General features: G+C 30.7%; 1 protein-coding gene across 1 annotated transcript; it reads left to right on the forward strand.

Moving 5' to 3' along the window:
- On the forward strand, window positions 1-26,188 carry LOC108568307. The gene is made up of 3 exons (XM_017929308.1): window positions 1-454; window positions 15,310-15,727; window positions 24,769-26,188. The coding sequence occupies exons 2-3, from the start codon at window positions 15,478-15,480 to the stop codon at window positions 25,989-25,991; spliced, it is 1,473 nt and encodes a 490-aa protein (XP_017784797.1). The 5' UTR covers window positions 1-454; window positions 15,310-15,477; the 3' UTR covers window positions 25,992-26,188.
- Window positions 26,189-26,224: the final 36 nt, after the last annotated feature.

The raw sequence follows: 26,224 nt of genomic DNA on the forward strand, positions 1-26,224 counted from the left end.
ATAGATAGATAGATACGTGTGTACGTGTGCGCGTTTTTCCAGAGCCTCCTCATGCTCATAGTAGTAGTCAGGACGCGGCGCATTTCTGGTCGACAGTTGTTCACAAAGAGTGGTTAGAAGCGGTCGCTTTTCGTCGTCTCAGTCTCAGTGATCGAGCTCTCCTCTCTCGCGATACCCAACAACCACTCTCCTAGTCCTACAAACTTGAAACAAGTTTTCACATTTTTTCTTTTATATTCCGACATTAAATCCATAGACCGACTTTACATTATATAGATATATATATATACACACATACATATCTATCTCGTATATGTTACATACGTTGGAACATTTTCCGAATCGGTGTGTATTATTTATTTCGGATTCAGTTATACAGTTGATAGAATACGAGGAAGAGGCCAATCACTAATTGGATTAAAAAAGATACAAACGAATCACACATACAGCAAGTGTAAGTATAACATATTTAATAATAACAACAAAAAAAACATTATTTCATCAACAAAAACCTTCCAACTTCCACAGGACATTTGAAACATTCCACAAGGAATAACAATTAAGTCTCGTACATATTTTCTCGGAAATTATACTAGAATGTACAGACAAAAACGAAAATGTACACAAGCTCGGAGTTCCAATTAAATTCACCTCTTTTTATTCTTTCCAACATAGAGTTTTTATTTGACAAAGCTAATTATTGCAACAACCTAGTCTATTTATAATTTCTCAACTTCAATGAAATCCAAACATTTCTTTCATTGTAATTATTCGAATTCACATGATTAACGAAAGCAAAATATATGTACCGACAGTTTTTATTTGAAACAACAAACAAATCTATTTATGATTTCCCAACTTCAATGCAATTCAAGTACTCATTCAGTTTTAGTAAATAGAAATGAAACGATTAAAAAAAATAAGTATCGATTGTTTTGATTTTATAAACATCAATTAATTCTATTTACAATTTACCCATCATTTCCCTTCAAATTATTCCATTTCTGTTAATTATAAGAAACTATTTAACAATAGCAAAAAAATATTCAGTCATTAAAATGGTTATCCAAAAATAGAATTTAAATATGCTTTTAAATGCTTCCTTTTCGTACTTTAATTTCCTATAAATCATTAATTACAAATAAACAATGAGTTTCGTTTCTACTTTCAAAGAATTTAGATTCAGAACTGCTATATATTGATATTTCTTGTAGAATATTACAACATAATTTAAAAAAAATAACAAAGACGTCACAGATCATTTCATAACTTTGCAAAATATATTTAATAGTTTAAGGTCAAATAAATATATTTTTTATTAGAATTATTATATTTTCTAATATCATTTCAAATATAGATGAGTTACACGCGTAACAAGGTTGAAACTTTTCTTATATGAATAATTTATAATTTCATTAATTGATTTTCGCAGAATCGTATAGATATTTGAAATAAAATTTAATTGAAGATGAAATATTTGTTTTTTTTATTTTAAATATGACTTTTTATCATTATAATAGTGTATGAATACAGCAATTCTGCACATTGCGGATAATAGGTTTTGTCAATATTACGGACTGTTCCGGACACATTTTTATATTAGATATTTGCGAAAAAAATAAGAGTATGAGGGATGTAATGGTACATATAATCTGGAAAGAGTTGAATTGTATTATTGATGTGTAAATTGAATTATTTAAATATTTTACATTCAATTACTAAGTTTTCAAATACTTTGCATAACATTTATTTGAAATGATTACAGGAAGAAAAATGAGTTTAGAGAACTGGTTCCAATTAAAGCGCACCGTGGTTATTTAGTTGCATTTTCTTAGTTCAAACAGACATTAAATAAATATTTGAAATGGAAATATAACAGACGGATTACAGTTAAAGCTATTTATACATTTATTAATTCACGGTATGAACGCCTGGCCTGGCTCAGTGGATAGAGGTGAATAGAGCCTACATCCTCCATAATAAATTGTTAAAGAATTTGCTATAAATTATTTGAAACATTTTAAATGTTAACTAGCCGAACCAAAACAAAAAAGGAACACAAATAACGGAGCGTCACCGTTGACGAAAATATTTAGCATTTAGATTATTTGTAACGACAACAGACAAAAAATAAATAAATACGAAAATTGTCACATTTACAAAATAATGAAACGGTACTAAGATTTGTAAAACTTTCTTAATCGTTTGCAAATTATCATGTATATTAAACGTTAATATACGTGAATTGCTATTTCAATACGAAAATATTTGTATTTGCAATTTTTCTTTAATAAATTATGTTAATACCATTTCTATCAAAATTTGGTAAATGTTATTTAAAAAATTGCACATTATTTTCACCAATCCTAAAATTATTTACTTACCTTTCACTAACTCGTAAACGTTATATAATTATTATCAAATACAATTATATTTCGTTCTTTTAATCAAGAAAAAACATATATTTAATATTAAATATGTAATCAGGAAATTATTAAATGTCGATTACGTAATCGAAGAAAAGGTGAGAGCTTTTTAAGGCTTGGTTTACGGGGTTCTCGCGTTTGCTTGTATTCTAACAGATTTTTGGTTTGAAGGTTGTCTATACACGACAGATTTTTTTTTTGCATTATTTAAGTTGTATTCAAAGCGTGTGAAATGCAAGCTGCATGCTTTGTCCACCTCTACTATTGTTAAGAAAGTAAAAAGATCTACTTTTTTTCTCTACAAAAAGGTCGTTCTCCGAAGACCAGGTAAAAGTGTTTGTAGAAAGTTAACCGAAAAAGAAAAACATGTATAAATGGGACATTTGCTTGTTTTGTTTTGTCTGTAATGCATTTAATATAGTATAGTATGGTTTTTGCACAAAAATATTATGTTGAACAGTTTTCTAATTTTATAGTAGACAATTTTAATTGGTGAACGATATTGAATTCAGTTATAAGTAAAAATTACTGTATTAATATGAAACAAACTTCTTATTCATAAATAAGATGTTTTTTTTGCTAATTTATAAAGTGTATCATTGAAAAGCCTTCGCCTATTAAATGCATTGAATCTGATATATTAAACCAACTAATTAATTCTTGTGTGTAGATTTCTACTGAAGTTTATTATACATAACCCTGCACTAATGTGTACATACATATTTTAAATAAAATGAATATTCAAATTTGATTTAACATTGATTTTATTTTCCTTTGATCAATATTTGTTTTCGCTTCCGAGGTCGATAAACGTTTACTCTTCACTACTTTGCGATTATTTACGAATATCAAATGTAAATAAATCAAAAACGAAAAGTGTTTGATGATCATCGAATATATAATTCATGCGTTTGGATGTTTCGAAATAAATCTTTCACTAAAAACATTCCAAATATAGGAATAAATGTTTGAATTCAATGACTCCAGACGTATTTACAATTTAAGTCTGGGAGATAAAAAAATACGTGGATTTGTATATTTACTTTCCTAAACGTGCCTCTAGCAGGAGCACGTTGAGGGTAATTGGATTCTAAAGAAAGGAGAAATTTTATAAACACACTCTGATATTTTATTTATGGTCTACACGTTCGATGCCTTCGCTTATAAACAAATATAAAATTGTTATTTGCGTGGGTGCAAGTTATCAGAATTTCGCTGATTTCATTCAGTTTTGTTTGAGATCAAACAACTAACATGTATGGATTGTGTTATACGAAGTTTATAAATCAACATTAATTTATTTAGTCGTAAATTGAGTGTTTATTGTAAACAAATATACGTAATAATAATATTTGTATTTTTATTATATATTTCTAAATTTTGCTTATTTTTCTTGAATAATACCTCGTATAGAGAGGCTTCGAACAATCCGAATTCAATATAGGTTCCCCTAATATGCCGGACTGTTTGAAATCAGACTAATCGAGGTCTTTAAAATCGCACTAAAAGACTATATAAAGGGAAAATAACTATCTTTTTTTTTGCTCAATTAAAATTTAGTTTGTTTTTAAATTTTCAAACTGTCGAAAATTCGGACTAATTGAAGGCGCGCTGGGCAAGGTATTATGATTACATTCTTGATATATATTTTATTATATTTTTTAAAAGATAAGATTAAGGGAGAACTGGAGACTGAGTCAACATATTTGATAAATTGTAATGCATGGCGCCAAGTATTGGTAGTACTGTCATTAAAATTGGGGGAAAATTCAAATATGAGTTAGTGTAATCTCTTGCTTTTGGACAAAACAAACATTTTGTTAGACCGTTCTGAAGCTGTGATATAATACTTAGAGAAACGTTTAGATTACGTAGTGAAATAAAACATATAATCTCTTTTAAGTAAAGTTTGAAGAAGGTTTTTACAATGCTTTAATGTATTTATATTCATTTTTCTAGATGTTGTCTCTTAGAGATTGAACATATTTTTAATGATACAATCACATTTTTTTCAATGATTACATTTCTATATTTAAAATTTTAATGATTGAGTTAATATATTCGAACAATATGTATATTAAAATATTACGTCAAACAATGTATATTAATGATAAAGCTGCCTTTCGAGTGTTTTATAAGTTTATAAGTCTCTGTGCAAATGTAAAAAAATAGCGACTACATTGTAAAAAAAAACGAGCGACAATGATATTCACCGTTCCATTATATAATTGCATGTTGAAATAACTGCGAATCGATGTGTTTTGAATGGAAATGTAGATTAGATATTCGCACAATTAGCAATAGAAATGCATTGAAACTCGACTGATTAATGAATTAGATTTAAAGTAAAACCAATTTGTCGGTAATATCCGCACGTGTCATTTTTGTTTTTACTTTTATGGCTTAAACCTTAATAAAGTTGTTAATATTCTCATTTTTTTATTCTTTTTGAAGGTTGTTGTTATTGTCATAGAAGTTGTTTTGAGATGGAAGAGCAACTTATATTTTTTTCAAAAAACTTTATATTTATATAAAATTTCCGGATTATTACTCGTATATACATATTCAAAAATACACATAATATGTGTTTTTAAAATGATATAGTTGGCGCGCAATCCGAGGACTTCTCATCGACACTCGTATTCGAAACGTCGCTCCTTAAGCGAGTCATTTTTCTTATATTTCATTTTGCGTTAAGCGAGGTTAAACTGTACAAATGAGCAACATTTTGATATTCAAAACAAATTCAGTAAATCAAGAATGTTAACAAAAAATATAGTCGAAAATGATTTGAAATTTGAAATAAAATATACTACCAGAGATTTAACACTTAATTAGAGTCAATAATTTTGGATGCTTGGACTTTGCCACCGAAGCGTATAATTAATAACTTGTATGTTGTTATTGAAATCAGGTAGATGCCACGATGATGATTATATTTTATTTTTTTGTTCCATAATACCGTGACTTGTTTTTTCAAAACGCCTTTGGTTAACGCCTAGGACACAGCATTTAAAAAAAACGAGTTTCTACAACTACACACAAAATACAAATACACGCGCACATGTACATATTAAAAGTAAAAATTCTTGAATCCGGTTTTTTCTACGCTCGGTGCGTTTTAATCAATTCCACTCATCAAATGTGGAATGGCCGGATACGTCCGCTGAGACAAAACTGGGTTGAAAATCAACAATCAATAAATAAATAAATTAAAGTAACAAATGTCCCAAAGAGCGTAGGATATTAATGCAAATCGTAGCGACTTACGCAACGCAACTGTTACGGCATTAGGGAAGCGTGGGCGTTAGGCTCCGTACACATTATTATTACTACAGTTTTTTTGTAGTTGTTGTTACATCTGCATGGCCATTTTTAGCGAAAAACGTTAGACCTGAGATACGATCTCTCATTGGAAATATTTAACTGCGTTTCGAAATCGTTAGTATTTATTCTTCTTAGTGAAGCGATGGCTCTTGGAGTATTCAGTTTCGAAATGCTCATGACTAAATTTTATTGGGTATTGAAATTCCATGGAGAAAATGACCAGTTCGGACGTCATCGACTGCAGGGATCGCTTGAATTAATAGTAATGTTTAGGAATTTGTATGTAGTTTGTTTTAAGCAAAATTAAATAAACAGATTTATTACCATCGACAACTAAGAATATTATTATTAACGGAAGGATTGAATCATTATTTACATTTGACCTGATTCCAAAAAATCAAGAAAAAAATCAATCGTCCTTGCGAACTCCTTTCGATTCATTATAAAACTAGTGAGGATAATGTTTTTTTAAATATATATTTGTAAATGTTCGTATTAACTTTTTGTTAAAATAAAACGGACGTTAACTGCATTTCTAATGTAGCGTTCATAATAAAAGTAAAATAATCCTATTAAACTCGAAGGACTTTCTAATTTCCAATAGAAGGTTAATAAAATAATGGGAAATTCATTGCAACGGATTTATAAATGATAAACACTTTGATTGCATTTAGGAAATGAGGTCTTGGAAAATGCGCATCGCATTGTTTTCTTATGGGTAATCAGGTTGATGTCATCAGCGTACTTCATTCCAAGTTCAAGTTCACATGGTTAGAACTTCGTGGAAATTTAATGGAGGTTTTTTTTTAATAGAGCAACAACAACAATCATATAAATCTGAGTCATGCGACTGAGATTCATGTGATTCCCTAAAAATATATCGTATAGTTAGTTAACCGGTATTTCGATGTGTATCATGTAGAGCGTATACTGAACGTGTTGTTTATATGCAACAATAATGTCCTTCGATGTCGATGATCAAGGTTATTGGTGAAAACGGAGAACGGTCAGGTTTCAATCCCCTTGCAAATATAATACATATGTTAACAGGTGGATTTTGATTGCAACCGGCGAATATAACACTTCACCAAATTTATTATTGAATTTTATGAATTGAATACTTATCACATAAGCAAATATGGTAAATAACATTAAATTATTGAGGTTTTCGTCAGAGCTTACTCTTATTTTGTACCATTTGTTGTTAACACGACTTATAAATTATATCCATTCTACTAAAGTACTATTCCAAAAGTTCTATTGCATATACAAATTATAACCACTTTTTCATATTATATTCATTTCATTGACATTAAAACTTATATACAAATTGATACACTTTAGTAGATTCAAAGTGATTTCATAGAGCGACTACTCTTAGTAAAAAAGATCATCTTATTAGACTGAAGACAGATTAGTTTGTAATTGTTTATAACATTTAAGTTTTCATTTAACATTTAACACAACCCAATATTAAGTTGAGATCCAATAATAATTTAAGAAATCATTTATTGGTAAAAATCATATAATATTTATTGATCTATTTCTTGTTAAATCATTAGAAAACGGATAATAATATTTTAGGTGGAATTAGTAGCTGTTTTAATAACAACATACTTAAGGTGATTAAAATATTTGTCACAAGTCTGGTATTTTCTTAATTCAATTCTTAACATTGTGTATTGTGGGTCAAATATTTTCCTGAAGAAAGCTTCTTTGTTTGCTTCCGATAGATGGGTTCCTTATGCAGATGTACTTTCAACAAAGCATATTTGAAATTCTGATTTCTCCACTTTTATACGTTATCCAAATTTTATTCAGGACTGAAACTACTATACATTCCTCACCTCCCCATACTAGGAAATAAAATGCTTTGAAACAAAGTATGTCAATTAATACAATTTTGTTAATTATCTTAAACTCTATGACCCGATTGAAGGTCCACGGTATACAGTAATTATAAAATATGCTTATATTCGGACGAAATAGGAGAGTCCACCAATTATCGAGGCCGCAAAATAATAATTGGGTAATAGAAGAGGAGAAACTGTTCTTCTGTTCTCAACATCGAAGAGTCGACCCCGGCCAATAAAAATAAATGTCAATTAATGCAAACATGCTAATTGCTTCGATGATGGTTTCGTAATCGGATATAATTCGTTGCAATTGATATAGACTTTTCCTCGAACTTTTCCATTCATGTTTTGTTGCGTTTATTTTTCATGCGGCACGATCATTGTTGAATCACACTCACATACTCACTGCTCTCAACTAAAGAGCAATCATTAAAGGTGATTTCATCCATTCGTCATCGTTTCTATTCTCCTTTCTCCATTGTAAGTATTGATTCTTTTTATTTATTTATAAGAAGAAGAAAAATATATAAACATTGTTTAAAATTATTACGATTTTTCAATCTAATTAAAACTGGATTTTATATAATTGTTGAATATTGATTTCAGAAATGTTAGTTAACAACCTGCTCTTCTTACATATGTTATACTCTATTAATTTAGATACCGTAAACTTCTTGTTATTTACATTTTTAATGTAAATCGAGAAAAATTTCATTTAGATTTTTACAGTTGCATTTTCGATCTAGGTTAAAATACGCATTATTTTTTTCCACTATTTTAGTTTTTTTTTTAATATATTCAGAATTATCTAACATGAAATAATACAAACAACTTACTTTAAAACGCTGTTAATACAATTTAAATTGAAATGAATGTTAACATTTGTCATTAAATTAAAAAAATATCTTCAGAAACTTACTTTTGGGTTGCGAAATGACAGCAGTAACTTGTGAAATACTCTTATCAATTGGGTCTCGCGGAGAAAATGTTGAGAAACGCTGATATAGATTAATATCATACAAAATTCGAAGCTCTTTCTGTTTTCAGGACAAATATTTTAGTGCTTTAATTATTTCAATTTTTCATCACTTTTTGTTACATATATAAAACTTATTACTTATACTGACTAATATAGCATTATAATTTATAAAATATATTTCAAATTTCTATTAACTATACAATGATTCTTAATTAAATTTTGCAAAATGTTTTTTATATTTTATTTTAACATTTAGTTTTATAACATTCGACTCTAATCGTATTAAAAATCAATATTTGACAAACAATAGTAACAAATTTTATTATTTCATAATATTTGCTTGCTGCTGGTTTAAAACTTAATTAATGTTTACATAATATCATTTTGCTTATTATCAGCACTACGTTTTGCTTGCACAGATTTCACAAAGTTTTTCTTTGGCAAATTTTAATAGAATATTTAGTATGACGACGACGTAGTTTCTTAATTTCCCAGTGTTAATTAAATAAGTATTCAAATCTATGAATGTAATATTATTATTATTATTGAAATAAAATAATGTAAATTGTTGAATTAAATATTATTGATGTACTTAAGTCTGTAATTATTGTAAACATAGACTTATGTGGATGTAAAATGTATTTTTAATATTACTTATTTTTAGTTTTTATAGCAACAGCGATGAAATTTTCTATTAATTTTTAATATAATAGATTTTAAATAAAAATAGAATCTATTAATCTCACTGAAGTAACATCACAACAAAACTGTGATGTGTGTTAAAGCATTTGTAATGTTGAACTTAGAAACAAATTCATTGTGTAAAATAGGAAAGATGAAATATCATGTGTATGTGCAAGTGTAAAGTTACATTACAAACTGAACACTTGATTTCGAAGACAGGTCCTCTTGTCAACGTGATTCTAGGTCATATGCCGGTTCTATTATAAAGCCGACTGTGCGTATAACCAGAATGAAAATGCAGCAGTCTCAACATTTGCAGTAAAATTAAATTTAAGATAGATTTTCTTATACATTAACAACTTAATGACAGGATTAACTAAAGTAATGTATTGCACATAAATCAATTGTATATTTAAATTAAAGAATGTTTTTAGAATACAATTTTAATAGACAGTATGTGTGACAAGATACATAAATGTCTCTCAGGTGTACCAACTATTGATGGGTATATTGACATTGAACTGTCAGCTACACAGCCTGTTGTTATTTGAATTTAGTAGTTGGTACAGCTGACAGTCATGTCTCATGACATTTATTTCTGGGTGCAGCATAATACGGATTACATTTTTACTTATGATTATGTTATATTATAAAATCTCGTTTAGTGCATGTGATTAAATTTTCCATAAATAAACTCATTATTTAGTACAATTGATTTGACGTTATTACAATTGAACATAACCCGCGACTTCGCCAAACATTATTTTCATAGAAAATTTACATTTGCACATTATATAACACATAATTAAAAATACAGTGGAACCTCGCTTAACGAGCATTTCGATTAAATGAATTGTAAGAAAAATGACTCGCTTAACGAGCGACGTTTCGCATAACGAGTGACGATGAGAAGATAAGTCCCTGATTGCGCGCCTGCTACATCAATTTTAAAACTTGTGTACACATATGTGTATTTTTTAATATGTTTCACTATACGAGTATTTCACTACACGAGTAAAAATCCGGAAATTTTGGAACTGATTAAACTCGTTAAGCGAGGTTCCATATATATTTCATGAATTCGTAATAAAATACACTTATGTTCTTAAATTGATATCTGCTTAACCATTATTTATGTTGTGTTCTTGTATAATTTTCTCTCATATTAGTAATATGGTTTTTGCTTTCAGAATGAATATCTGCCGGCATTTTAATACAATTTGTTTGTAAACTATTAACATTATCAAAATGGTACACGGTATAATGAATGCAGTCGAGTATTCCTGTTTGTTTATAAACGTTTTCTTTGTGCGGCGGAGATACACTTGCCTTGAGGAAATTTTCATTTTCTCTGAATGAATTATGGAGATTATCTGAGATAGCGAGCGGTGGTAATTGTTATGAAAATTAATGTGTTTAGGATGATGTTTTATGTGGAGTCCGGTAATTATAATGCATTATACATCTGTTAGAATGCAGGATGAATCTATGAAAGGTCGCGTCTCGGGTATATTATTTTCTTCTGTTGTTGTCCGCTCGTGATAAAAGTGTTTGTTTGGGAAATTTAGTTTGTCGAACCCGAGATGCCACGTAGCGCCGATGTCCCTCAAGGCAACTTTCGCCTGTCTTCGACTATAAACATTAGACACAAATTATACACGGATATTTTTCACGTTCATAATGGGACATGCATTATTAAATGCCCTTCGCTTTTACCTTTTACCCTCGATGGGATGAGTAGCGTCATACATCGAGCCAGTTCATTCACACCATGTTAGAAGCCTGGAAGATGGTGATGCGAGAGGGAGGGAGCCCGTCCTTTATTATCCTCCGCGCATTTCTTTGTCCCACAAATTATTAGTATGGAGAATGCGCAGCACTTTAAGAGCACATACTCCGATTTCTATCGCGGCTACATTTTCTATTTAATCGCGAGCGGCGCAATCAATAATGCATGAAATTTCACTGATATAATTCAAATTTTTCCCGCGCCGCTCCAAATTATTGCGATCGCACGTGTTGTTTCCCGTCCTAGGTTTTTATTATTCGTATGGAATAAATTATGTTTTCTCTCTGCCGATTATAAGGATTATTCATGAGCGGACGCCACGCAAAGCGCATATCCAATTAGGATACACCCGCTTCGCAGAATTTGTTTTGGATTTTCCCCAAAAAACTGGTTATGCATGAAAACAAAAACGGTCAATTCTCGTCGAATTAAATGGTCGGACTCTCGTGCATTCGCGATAACCGCATGAAAAACATATAAATAATAATAAGGGAAAGGAGCGGCGAATAATAAAAGTTTATGGTGTAAAAAAGAAATCTGGAAATAAATTAAATTGAAATGATAATGATCAGCGGTGCCCCGGATTCTTTCGTAATAAGGAAACACCATTATTACTATTATTGCACATCTCATATCATCATTTGTGTCAGAAAATAAAGTAATAACAGGTACTAATTACTTTTTGAAAAAGTATTATTTTATATATAACATTACGTTGAAGTATGCATAATATTATTGCAATTACTCAATAACTCATGCTATATATCAGTGATTCCCTAAGTGGGCGCTGCAGCAATCCAGGGGATAGAAAAAGTAATACATATATCATTCGGTTTAATTGCTATTAATTTAAAAAAAATGTAGGGGGCGCTGAGTACTATTTTTTCTGGAAAGGAGGCGGTAGGCCAAATTAGTTTGGGAACCACTGGTTAATATGAATAAAAAGTCATTATAATAAACAATAATAAGAAATGGTAATACATAATAGATTTTTTAAATTTTTCTACTTTAGTATATTTATTTTATTTACTGCACATACAATTATTTTATATTATTGATATTCTATTTTATATATATATTTGTTACTGTCTTTTATTTTTCTATCACAGTATAAGATCATTTTGGTCAATTTCCGGTTGCCTCTCTCATACTAATATTTGTTGTATTGTTTTTTACATATTTAGTTATTGACCTATAAAATTATTATTAACACTCATAACAAATAAAAAACAAAGTATAATCTACATATCTAACGGCATGTTTGCAGATATGCATATATTTATTATGTAATTCATATACAATTAACGTTTCCTACGTAATTTTATTACTTGTTTATTACGCATGTATCTTAAATTATAAGGTAAAATTGTTTGTATTTTATTAAACGGTATAAGTCATTAGTTTCAAATTCTATAATTTAAGGAAAAATAAGAAAGAAACTAATAATAATATACTATTCAGATTTATTGTGAGCGTATTTAATCTATCTAAAGTAATTAATTTAAATATTATATACTGTGTTGTGATTTGCAGAATTAAATTGAATAATATTAAACTTATTATTACCCGAGTAGTTAATCGCGCTGGTCTAAAAAGTACACGAATTTTCTAAGATTTAATTTCTATATTTTCTTTCTCCCATCTATGATCCATGAAGCAACCTATGCTCAAAGTGTTTACTAAATGCCGGTGCAATAGTGTATTGACAGCGGCACAAAGAAGTTGTTTTTGTTCGTTTTTGCTCTGCAAAGACGATAATTTCACAAATTTTTATATTAATTATTATATTAATGTATTACAAATAGTAATAAATGTAACAAAAAAGCATAAGTTAATATGAAAAAGTTTTTTCTTGTCGCAATACAATCATTTATGCACTCCGCCTGGTAGTAATACAAGTGGTGTATAAAATACACCGCGCGGAGGTTAAGCATTAAATAACAAATATATGAACTATTATGGATAATATGAATCCATCTTAGTTTAGACGAGAATAACAAAGTTCGTATGTAAAATGTAGTACACTAAAATCATTTGCTAATTTGCAAATCAAATAAGAGTTAGTTAGTCAGTCGTGTCTCGCTAAAATTGTTGATCCATATGGCAGAAATAGGGCAGTAATCATAATAAAAAAGAATTGCCTCGCAATGTAAGCGACGCGTTCTGAATATCATTACAGATGTGAATAGAGCAACCCTTAGTCCGATTTCAAATTGCCTTCATAATAGTCCTAATGAACTACTGTACAACAAAATCAATTTCATTATGTGCCAGACCAATTTTCCTGCCTGGCCTTGTCATGTTGAAAACCATCCAACCTTGTTTCAATTTACCCTCTTTGTGCTTTCAGAGATCAGAACCACAATTCCAAAAATAGTATCGTAAGCTGATTATATTCTGTTAAATTCATCATTGAGATGTCTTATAATATTTCAAAATTAATATAATTAATTTGTGTTCATTTTATGGTGTGATTTTATTTGTTTTGATTTTAAGTTGATCATAAAATAAAATAATAAGAAATAATTGGAAAATATTATTGTTTTTATCAAAATATTATTGTCGTGTGGCATGTTTTCGTTAAAAACACAACAATTATATATTGTTTTTCTTCATATCGCGATTAATTGAAATTATCTTGTGTCACGTAACGTATGTACATTTTATTTCAGTATATATATAAATACATGGCATTGGATTTGATTGGATAACAATATTTAATGGAAAATTTATTGTATGTAATTTACCACACAGTGGTATCATAAAATACAAACATTGAAAATCTTTTAAATGAATACTCAGTTTTCATTAATACCATGCAATTATAATTATTATAAATTATACTAAATCAAATTGGGTCATCAACATGGTAATCTAATTAATAGACAGAACAAAATTGTTCGGGATAATAATATGCAGAAAACCCACTGACCGAAGTCTTTCAACCTTTTCATTAATAAAAGCATGTAAAATATTTAAACAGTTATTTTAATTATTCTAAATGATACATAATTTTAAATATAATTACATGAGCATATACTTTTTTTTAATTGTATGATAATAACGATTTTAACAACATTGACAACAATAATTTATATTTTAGATAATTATGAATCTATAATCGATTTTAGGGAAGACAATTAAAATTATTAAATATTTAATTATTCCAAATAAGTAAAATGAATTGTTTTTAAAGAATGCGAAGATTTATTTTCAATTAAAATCCAATTATTTGATCGTACATTTTTAGAACGTTTTATATTAGTAAATTATCTTTCCAAAATCCTTTCTAAATGTAAATACACGGATGACCTCCTTACTCCTCGCTAATCCTTTTTACGCGTTTAATAAAATAACTAGTTGTCAAAAATAATATATTATTATTAAATTAGTCGAATAGAATTACATATAGTATAAGAAAACATTAACAAATGTTAACTTTCACTTTATTAACCACTTTATGGTTAAGTTAATTATGAAAAATCATCCACTGTATTACAAATTGATTATATCATATCCAGTAGCGTCGCTACGATTGGACCTTCTTGAGATATCCTGCCCCTCACACATATTTTACCCCCGCTCATGTATTGTATGGAGCCCACTTCATATTTATGACTCAGAATCCTAAAGACGACACTGATCATATCCATGACACATGCTGACTGCTTGGGATATGCATTTATTATAACTAAAAGTCTCATAACTAATATAATATATTAAAACAAGTTGAGTCTATTTGAACTATGATTGTATTGAATAATGCGATTTATAATAAAAAAACTGTCAATAATAATTTGGACTTTAACAAAGTCTACTAATGCTTCTCGTCTGTTCTTGTATTGAGTTGTGTCACAAGAATAAGCTAACATTAATTGCGTGCTAGTTGCGCAATATGCTCTAAGCTTTATTAACCTTTTTCGGAAGTAAGGTTAATCAACTGGAGTTGCATAAATTTGTTGTGTGAGAAACGTTTTAAAAAAAATATCTTTTAGGACGTGATAAAATCTTTTGAGAAAAATTGTATTCATGGGAATATAGGAATAACGGTTCCAGGAGGAGTTAATTAATTATGTGTGTTTATTTTTGTACATTAAATTCATTCAAATTTAACGATGGGTGGTTAGAAATGCATCGATTTTTTTTTATTATTCGGGTTCACGCTGATAAACCGTAAACGATTATCGATCGTCCACAACAAACTAATTAACCTCTGTTTTTATTAATTGTTTTATTTCTTTCTTGCAGGTGGATACAAGGTGAACAAGGTGTCTGTTGCGGTGAAATGATGTTCAAAGTTTTACGCAAGTGCCGTATGTTATAAGAGGAAACAGAAACGTTTCTTTTTTTTTCGAACCGAATAAATACGAACAACGATAGCATCGCAGGTGATTCATTCGGTGGCTATCAATCACTATGACCGAGGATACCGTGGATGCGCCGATTCTGCTCGTGCCTTCGAAACCACCAAAGAAGATGCCTTCCATCGAGGCGCTGAACAGCGAAATGCCTGGAAGAATTTACCATAAGGAAAGGGGCAAGAGGGTCCTGAAATCATTCCTGAATAGGCTTAGGTTGAAACGCTGTGCCAGCGCAACGATCTCCCAACCAGATCCTACCTACAAGGTGGCGTACCTAGGAAACGTCGTTACTGGCTGGGCCAAAGGTGAGTTCGAGCACCTCGCACATCCTGCGGTTTCCCTACGATAGAATTCGTAATGCTGCGGTCTGTAGACTTGAAGTTCTTTTCGTGAAGACCAGTGGGAAATCATTCCACGGCAACAATTCGTTAATATGAATAACAAATTAAACTATTGTTCGATTATTTTATGCAAATGCAGTGCGCATTCATATTTCACAAAAGGCACTCGAGTGAAATAACTTTGCGAAAGGTCGCAAACCCCGATAACGCAAATCCAATCGGACCTTCCAGCGCATTTGGAAAATCCTGTGGTTACGATTGTGAACGGAAAATGTATGCATTCAATCGATGATGTAAACACAATGAGGCGCTTGCAACACTGCGGCTAATTGCGTAACGTGAATTTTCTTTTTCATTATTGAAGAACGTTACGACACACTTTTGCTTCAGAATAGCTGAGTATTTCCTGCGTTTTATATGCTGCTTCTCCACAGAATGTCATATCTCAGAATATTTAAAAATATCATAAATTTAAAATTACATCATAAAACCTCTTCTTATAAATTAAAATGTAGCTATAAGCACACAATAGACACACGAATAACAATGGTAGTAATAATTTGAAGTACAGCCAGAATTTAATTCAAATATAAATATGATTAACAACTAAAAACACTAAATTATATAGAAACATTTCACATGGACTTTGTTCCAGTTAATGATATTCAATGAGAAAACTTTGTATCGGCTCATAAATATGATTTAAATATTCTATTAATAATTTGATATACAGTGAAATCAATCCGTTACAGGATACAATTTGACTTTTGAGATAAATTTGTGGGATTTTATCTATAAGAAATAATCCAGAGCCCCAAAATGTAAACAATTTATTTTGAAATATTGAATTATAATTTTTAACCAGGATTAATTATTTTTCGATTTTCAATTTATTTGAACATAAAATCGTTCAAATTTATGGAAAATTGGAAACAGTAAGAATCGATTTGTTCTAAAATTTATTTTAGAATAAATTGTAACTTTTCTCTTATTGTAGAAATATTCAAATGTTTTTATTGTTACATCGGTCGGTTTCTTCTTATAACATAATTTCTAATAATGTTTATCTTTAGAATAAATAAGATCATTTATTTTCAAATTAGATTAAACGAAACCTCAATAAATGACACGTTTGTTGATGACACGATAATAATGTTTATAATTGAAACACTTACTTTGCATTACAACTGAAATTATTGCCTCGTTAACTAATTATTATTAACGCCTGTACTTTGATAGCTCATACTATGTTAGTAATTGTTTTTCAATTCTTGTAATTGTTTATCTTTTGTATTCCAAACTGCTTAGATTTATACTTATCGTGCCACTTGTTGCTTTTGAACAACTTAACTATTTCTCAAGTCGCTGCCAGTCTTGGGGCACCGACATGCAACAATTTCGAGTCACCACAACTTGGTTTGAATTATAGAAAATTGCTGAATATTGTATATTGTAACTTCACTATAAATATGATAATTTTGTAAAAATATCTATATTTTTTCTTTACAAGGTTGAAACTTCCTAATCTTTTCAATGGGAGTCACGGCATACGTTATTCAACAAATTTGGGCATATAATAGTGATTCGTGTTTCTAATAAATAATTGGATTGCCCACTCAGATCATTAATTAAATCATTATAAGTAATTTTCAAAGTCATCAATCCATTTAAAATTCGTGTCATTCATGGCAAGTTAGGAACTGCTTGAAATTCAAGTTCGCAGATTTAATTACTCGCAACGTAATTTACTCACATTTGCTTCTCATAAATACCAAATTTAAGGTCAAATCCTGCTGTTTATTCATGCATGATGTGCGAAGGTAATAAGATCATGCTATGAATTACAAATTTTAAATAATTTAAAATGAATTAATCTTTAGTAATTACTATCTACCGCCAAATATATTACGTGTACAATTTTTATTATTTCTCGATATTATAGAAATAATTTATTGTTCTCATTATTTCTGATATAATATTGATTACTGCTACTATAGTCAGTATCACTAAACAACCACTGAATTTAAATTAAAGAAAATGATCTTGACAGTCATTAAATAAAAATGCAACAATTGTAAGCAAATTTTAACCTAAATGTTGTGCCATTTATTATTTAAAATATAATACAGAGTAAGTCAAGGTAACATGTTGATACTGTATAGTAAAAATTTGAATATAGAACTTACAATTTAGTAAATCTGTTTACTTTGTTATTACCTTGGTAATTATAAAATATAATTCATTAACCTTACTACAAAATCTATCTCATACGTTTTATGTTAATTCATTTTTTATCTTAAGTTATTTGATAGTTGTTATTTTTCTTGTTTATTTCTATGAAAAATTCAAATGTGTGCATTTAAGAATGACTCAAGGCTTTCGGAAGAAAGAGATTTGATCTCGTTCGAGTGGAAAAATCAGGATTTGCCCTCTATTGAATTTTAAGGATTTCTGCTTGGCTGCCTCAAAAACCTACGCCTCACGACAAAGCATAACCGAAATAACAAGAGAGAGAACAAAAAAAATGTAAATACTCGCTGCGTGGGACTTTTTCGTCGTTTTTTTTTCTTCATGAAATTTTTTGAACAAAGGACGCAATAAATTTTAATTAAAGCAACACGGGATTCGGAATTAATCGTGAAATTGAAATTAATAAAGGTTAGTTAGATTGTTACGTTTCAGTATAGAATAAAAAGAGCACGGCGATATCGGTTTCCGTACGTTCAGGAATTTAAATCAATCCGTAAACGGTCTTATTATTACTTTCACAATTCAAGAGATTTCACCTGCCATTTTGTTTACCATTATTAAACTCTTGCACAGCTTTAGCACCAACAAATCAGGCTTAAAATTATTATGTTTTTCAATACCTAATGACTTTTTGTTTTGTTTTTAGTCTAGTGAGCAAAATATTTAGTTAGTTGGATAGTGAGAGGTATGAGAATATCTCTATAATATGAAACGTGCCATAAATTATTCTTTCCTTCCATTGTCTAGCGAAATAATGCGACTTGCTGCATAAGTATATGCATGAATACACTTATAATTGATTTATTTACTGCGGAACAATGTTTTAACTCCATACATTTTATGACTGATTTAACGCCAATGAATTTTATGTGAAATGTAAGCATTCTTTTTTCGTTCGAAAAATATTAATTCTCCGTAATTTTAACACATTTTGGTTATACAATCAACATAATATTCTTGTAATTTAATTGTTATCTATTTTTTAGAAATAAAATTAAGATAGTTTTAATCAAATTTGGTTATTGTGGTTTTTATAGCTCATACACTATATTTGGGTTTCTCCTAAGAAACATGGCAGTCACAACTAGGTGTGCAAATTGTACGCCGCACAAGGACGCCATACGCCCCATATTTTTTTTATTATCTATGGCGGCTTAAAAGGGGCGACGAGTTTTATTAAAATTTAAACAATGAGTTTTAAAATCTATATCAATTAAAATATAATAATGAAGAAATATCCGTTATTATGTCTAACTGTTCATGATAGATCAAAAATTGCTTCTTGATTGACTGGTGGATCACGATCAACTAGTTAGCCAATAGGGCCATTATAATAACTCAATAACATATTTGTTAAGTAATATACGTTTTTTATTAACTGTTAAAGTTAGATCATCATACTTGTTACCAAGTACTTCTGTTGATGTCTATTACTTTTTAAAGGACTAATACTGAAAATAAATAATAAACTACGCTCCACGATTACTTTATCAAAAACAAATGGAATGGCAAACCAATAATTTGTCTAAAAATGTTGAAAACAGTGTGCTAGTTCATTTATTTGTGAAATGCCGACTTGCTCGAAAAAACTGGTATAATTGAAATTTTCGAGTCAAATGTATTGTGGTCAGACATTGCGAAGACATATTTTTGTAGATTAAATAAGCATTTGGGATTGAATAATGGATGCTATGATAACGGTAGCCATTTTGCAAGAGGATTCTGAGGCATTCGCAGCGAAATGTAAATACAATGGAGTAGAGGAATGTTAATAGGTGCGATACGAAATCGCAATTACATCATTTATCCGCAGGAATTTTGAATATCGAGTTCAGCGCGAGGCCGTTTCTTGGAAGGAAATTTGATCCGCTGTAAAATGCATGGAGGAAGTAGTTACACATATACAACACATGCATCATCCGTCTATGCACTTGCATATATATTCTTCTATTTCTTCTTTCTAATTGTAAATAATTGCGACCAGACTCTGACACTCGCATACACGTCACGCTTATTATTATTATTAATTGCGCAAACAGTGATTGCATAAGTTCGAATCTGAATAGAATTTATGTTTTCCTGCTGAAGAACAAAACGTACGAGTCTTCAATCTTGCTGGTATTATTCTTCGGATCGTCGGAGTAGAACAGAACGGTGAAAGCATAACTTTTGGCTAAATTACCAGCGACGAGTTTTTAAACTGGGACACTGAGCGTTCTCATCTCGAGCCGTCTGCCTTCTTTATCATTCTTTCATATTCTTTAACACAACATTCAGCAATGTTGTTTTTTTTAGGATGCAGCAACGTGAACGCATTCTCAAGGAGATCAAGCATTTCTGAAAATGCTCAGAAAATGGGCTTGCATTTGAATTTAATTCACTATGTATGTTTTATCATACTACAATTTGACACACTTTTCACCAGAAATCCAAGGTTCCACAGAGAGAGAACAGCAACTTGTTTTCGATTTTCTTCTCTTCGTTCGTGCATTGTAGAATTTGATATTCACCGAGCGGATACTGGATATCATAAATAAGCAATTACTTCTAAAAACTCCTTTAATCGAGGAAATCGTGGAATGTTTAATGAGTTCCTCAAATGCCAATGTCAATTTCCTGGCCTTCCCTGGTATCTAATGGAAACGGCATACACAAAATAGAATCGATATGTTTTCGGCCGCAATGCCAAAGTCAAGGATCGTTCGTTGTTTTCCATTTATTTGGTATTAACCTCGTCGATCATATACGGAAATAACATATACGAACATTACATTAGAATCATAATAAGCGCTAATAGATTTCAAACATGTCAGCAAGTTTTTCATTGTTATTAGACCAGGGTCAATGATTACCGGCTTCATCATTTATTTCTAAATTATTTAAGAGCTCGATTTATAGCGCTATTATTTGCTTTTTATTATACATCCATCCACAAGCTTACCTATTTTATGTGACTTGTTTTTTCGTTTCAATGCTCATGTAATTACTTAGGATGTTATACTTGAGCCATTAGTCTTAGTTGGGTTTTTGTTTTTGTTCACCTAATAAAATGGGTTAATACTCATGTTCTCAATCATTTGATGTAGACAGCTCATCATCTGGATGTAATGCAGCAAGATGCCGTTATAAGACTTATCGATGTAAGACTTATACTCAATATGTTGTAATTATGATCTACTGTACATCTTTGTCTATTAATATTTCTTATTGTGCATACAACATTTACTACTTACTTATTTAGGTTGAAAAATCCAAATACATAAATTGAGAAAATGTATTCAAGATTAGAGAAATTAGGAGATTAAGTTTGTAAGAAATAAAAAAATGATTATTATTTGATTAAGATGTTATATTTCTAAAGACTTGATTCATGTTATTACGTAAAATATTTAATAATGTTTTTGGTGATATAAACAGGTATTTCATCTGAATATATATTAGAATTTATATAACCTCTATTTTATAAATAATTAAATTATTATGAAATGTTTATCATATAAGCATTTCTTACATGTTCAACGATAATTTAAAAAAAAACGATGAATAAAGTGTAAAGTTTCCTTTTACAAACAATTGTGTTTCCGGAAATACATGTCTGTTATTATTTTTGTAAGTGGTCAGATATGCTTAATCGCGACAGCATTTCATCAACAATTTTGAACTTTTGTTTAACGTAAATCACAATTATATTCTGAAACGTATACAAATATTATTAAGTTATATAATTACACTAATTGCTATCCGTTTCTAATGATTCTGGAAAATCCAAAGATGATAATTTCAATGCAATCAACTGTTTGCGTCATTTGTTGAAAATATGTAATTTCCTCATTTCTATCTAACATTTTCCTACCTATCTATACTGAAGATGCTTAAATGTAACAAGTGAAACAAATATAAAAACTTTTATATGGAAATGAAGTATGTACAATTTACTTATTTGTATACATAAAAATACGTTAAAAAAACTGCAGTCTTTGAAATTATTATTTAATAAATCTGCAATCAAATACTAAAGCATTTCAAGTAAAACAAGGAAGTGTTTTGCTCGGCGTTACGTCTATTAATTATAAGCGCATTAAAATATAATATCAATTATGTTTTGCAACTCGTATCTTAATGTAGGTTACTCAACATCAACAATCTGCGAGAGAAATGCGCGAATTCCAGCCGCAACGCTGTACATAATATCTTGAAACAACGTTCACATCTAACGTCCTTATACAAACACTGATTAGGCCTAAAAACAAACAAAACACATAATTAATTAGGTTTACTCATAATCAGAGTTATGTCTAGACTTATCGTCGAATAACCTCTAAATCTTTAATACGAAACGAATCAAATAAATATTAATTCATTAATTAATACTTTTTATGTTTGAATTCGATAGCATTGGTAAAAAGTGTCTGCGAAAAAGTTCGTGAAACTTGAATTTTATTATTTTTTGTTGCATTTAGTAGCAGCATTGTGTATTCGTTTAACCTTGACCAATATGTGAGATGCGCTCGGAATGAAATCCCCGCTTTTTTATATATTCAAAGTGTTGAAAGAAAACAGCAAAAGCGGAAACGGATGGAACGAGATGCTAATAATTTACACGCGCGCATTGGAATTGTTTGTTTTCGTGTACTGATTCGCAAAAATAATACAGCAATTCCACATTCCAAATTCTATATATTTACTTTTTCCGGTCGCGGGAAACTTTATGTTTCTTATTTAAATTTCGATAAATAAATTTCACATTTGCCGTGCAAAATTGCAATTTATTACTGTTACTTTATCCGGTTAATCAAATGAAAATGAAACCTAATTAGTGTCCGAGGCCGGAGATAATTTTATATCGTCATTTTTTTTGTGTGTTCTTTCTTTCGTGTACCTTTAATTATTTCGATTTTGTTTGGGCTCGAAACAAGTGTAAATATTGGTTCAACCTTGACGTCCAATAATGCTGATTACGCAACCGCGCCACCGAGAGGTTTTAATCGAATCAAATTGTTTATAAACCGTACAATGAATACATTACAAACCTGAATGGACTCCAACGTCGGTTGTGGAATTCATCTACATAAAACTCCTGCAATACTTGATATTATCACTTTGGTGTATATACATTTATGTTATTGCAGTGCATTTGAGAGTATTGCATCGGTGATTCTACGTACACTCTATATATAAATACTGGATTTTATTTCATTTGCAGTAAAATCTAATGTTCCCTCATCTACATATACGATATAGCGATAAAGTTTCTGATAATATTAGAATTTTCGTATATAATTTTCATGTGTTTATTTTAAATTGTAGAAAACATTTGTTAAACTATTGAAAAAAGTAAAAAAAAGATGGAAATATGAGTAGTATACCAATCATAAAATGTTATTTGAATTAACAGAATATAATTACTTCTTTAGAAAAACTTTAAAACCTGTAAAATTATGTAATATATTTTCAATAAGTTCAACATCCCTAAAATATTATAATTTTTCTTGTTGACGTATTTCTAAATTACCCTGTACAGTGAAACCTCGCTTAACGAGCACTTTGCATAACGAGTATTTCGCTTAACGAGAAAAATTAATTGTAAGAAAAATGACCTACTTAACAAGCGATGTTTCGCATAACGATGAGAAGAAAAGTCATTTTTAAAACTTGTGTACACATATTATGTGTATTTTTAATATATTTGACTATACGAGTATTTCACTATACGAGTAAAAATCTGAAAATCTTGGAACGGATTAAACTCGTTAAGCCAGTATATAAATGTGTTTCACTGTATATAAATGGACTCTGAATTCTGTATATACAATAATTAAATGAAAAAAATTTCATGTGTTGACCGAGATCATATTTAAAGAAAACATTAGTGGATAGAACAAGAGGAATGACAAACCAGCGAATAATACTGTAATTTAGTTATTTTCTCTCCTGAAGGTCGCAACTTAATGAAATGATGTTTATTAGGGTATAATTCTGATTTTCGATAATGTCCAGACACTTGCTACTGTAAAGCCAATTCGGTTATGAATATGACCTTTGCGTGTCGCCACATGAATATTACGTACATGGAGAACATTCAATGAGAAATGTAATTGATCCAAATCATCATTACATTATTTACCTTCCATCGATTCTTAAATGAAAGAAGACAGAATGTGGATGCAATCGTACAATTGACGTTTGCTGTTTGACGTCTCTATTAAAAATCATAGTGAAAGTTAATAAAAAGCATAAACCATTTTCAATTTCTTTAAATTTATGATAAAATGTTTGTTTTTAAGTTATAGTATATGCGTTCACATAATAAATGTATTATACAGTCTGTTTTCATATTTAATCAAGTTTACAAATTTAAGTTAAATATGTAACATTGAGCCAATGAACTTTACAGCTAAAGTTAATTAAAGTAGATTAATGAATTTCAAATATTGTTACTTATATAATTCAGTATTTCTAGTGTAAAATGTGTTTATTCGTTAGTTCTAACACGCGATAAGGCGTGGTTGGAAATACCTGGTTATTATGTGCAATTGTTTTTCCTCTGAGAACAAAAGTTGATGATGATTAATAAATAACAATAGCTATTGCATAATTCTCGAAATCAAGTGAATCGTGTACTTTCGATTAAAATATATTCGGTGTTTGGTGAAAGAAAGTAGACGGGTTGAAGAGACGACATATGGTTACGAAGCACTTGTTCCATTTCCTGTTAACCTGTTTACTTATTCGCCCCTTTTTCTTGGTTGTTGCAGGTGAAGGTTGTGTGGAGAAGCCGTTAGCGACCCTCTGGCGTAATTACACGCAATCCTCCCGTCCAGACGTCCGAATGCAGTTGAGCGTTAGCGGGGGCGGTTTGAAGGCAACCACCCGCGATCATGGTCTTACCGAGTACTGGGCTCATCGGCTGACCACCTGCGCTGCCCCATCGCAGTTCCCTCGTCTCTTTTGCTGGGTCTATAGACACGAAGGGCGTCGCCTAAGACACGAACTGAGATGTCATGCCGTGCTATGTCCATCCGCTTCCGTTGCCAGACAAATCGAAGCGAAATTGAAGGAGTCTCTGGCTCTAGCATTGACGGAATTTCGAAGGGACAAGATTTCCAAGCAGAACGCCCGCCTCTCGCTCGTAAACTCGGTATACGAGAACCCAACGATCCCGAGGCGCAAGATTCTTCTAAGCACAGGTTCAACGAATTACCGACCTCCTCTGGAGCGATCCAAATCTGCTCCGAAGTTGACCATGATCGAGGAGAATCTAGAGGAAGATGAGGAAATTTTCGAGGGTCGTCCGCGGAACCCCAAGATTCTGAAACATTGTGATAGTGTTGGTGCAATATTAGAAAAGAGGAACAGTTTGAGGAATATGCTCAATTCTACCAAAACGATATTCCCGATCGACGAATCAGAAGCGGACGAGAAAATGTTCGAGTATTCGATGGACGACAGGAGCGAGTTAATACTCGGTAAGCTAGTCGAAGATACGTTTGCGAGTGATCTTTTAGAATCTTGTAACATGGGCAACTGGTTAAGAAACTACGAGAAACCTGACGACGAGGGCTCATTGTCGAGCGGTTGCGAAAGCGCCAGCACCGTAACCTCAGACAATGATCAACCGGGCTTCACAGTCATCTTGGAGGAACTCGACGAAGAGTCGGAAAATAAAAAGGCTGAACTGGACTTCAAGGTCGGTGGTTGCGTGCTCTCCCGCGTGAAAAGTTTCGAGAAAACCGGCAAGTATTGCACGCTGAACAACAACTTGCTGGAGCCGGACGAGGTATCCCTCATCCCAGTCGGCGAATCGCATCCAGACTTTAGTTCGTTGAAAGTGTTTAAGAAAAGGTGTTCTCTCACGGATCGGCCTTTCGACGAAGAGGAAGGTTCGGAGGAAGAGAACGGTAGCGCCTGCAGCGACGAGAGCGGCTACGACGAAGTCATAGACTGCGCCAGCTCCGTTGCAAATATTGTCTTGGTCTAATTCCACTGGACCCACTTATATTTTCAATTTTAAAACAAAAAATAATCCAAAGAGTTTCCAATATTATTCAATAATTAACAAAACTAATTATAGCTTAGTTTGTAAACAGAGATACATTTATTATTGTGACTGATACATATTGCTACATTACTTTTGGTAATTTCCCAATTGATTATTAGCGGTTTATTGAAACTAAATATTGACCTTTTTATATTAAAAAAGTTAATATTTAA

This window comes from Nicrophorus vespilloides, unplaced genomic scaffold, assembly GCF_001412225.1.
Source record: "Nicrophorus vespilloides isolate i.1.1-1 unplaced genomic scaffold, Nicve_v1.0, whole genome shotgun sequence".
NCBI classification, from domain to species: domain Eukaryota; kingdom Metazoa; phylum Arthropoda; class Insecta; order Coleoptera; family Silphidae; genus Nicrophorus; species Nicrophorus vespilloides.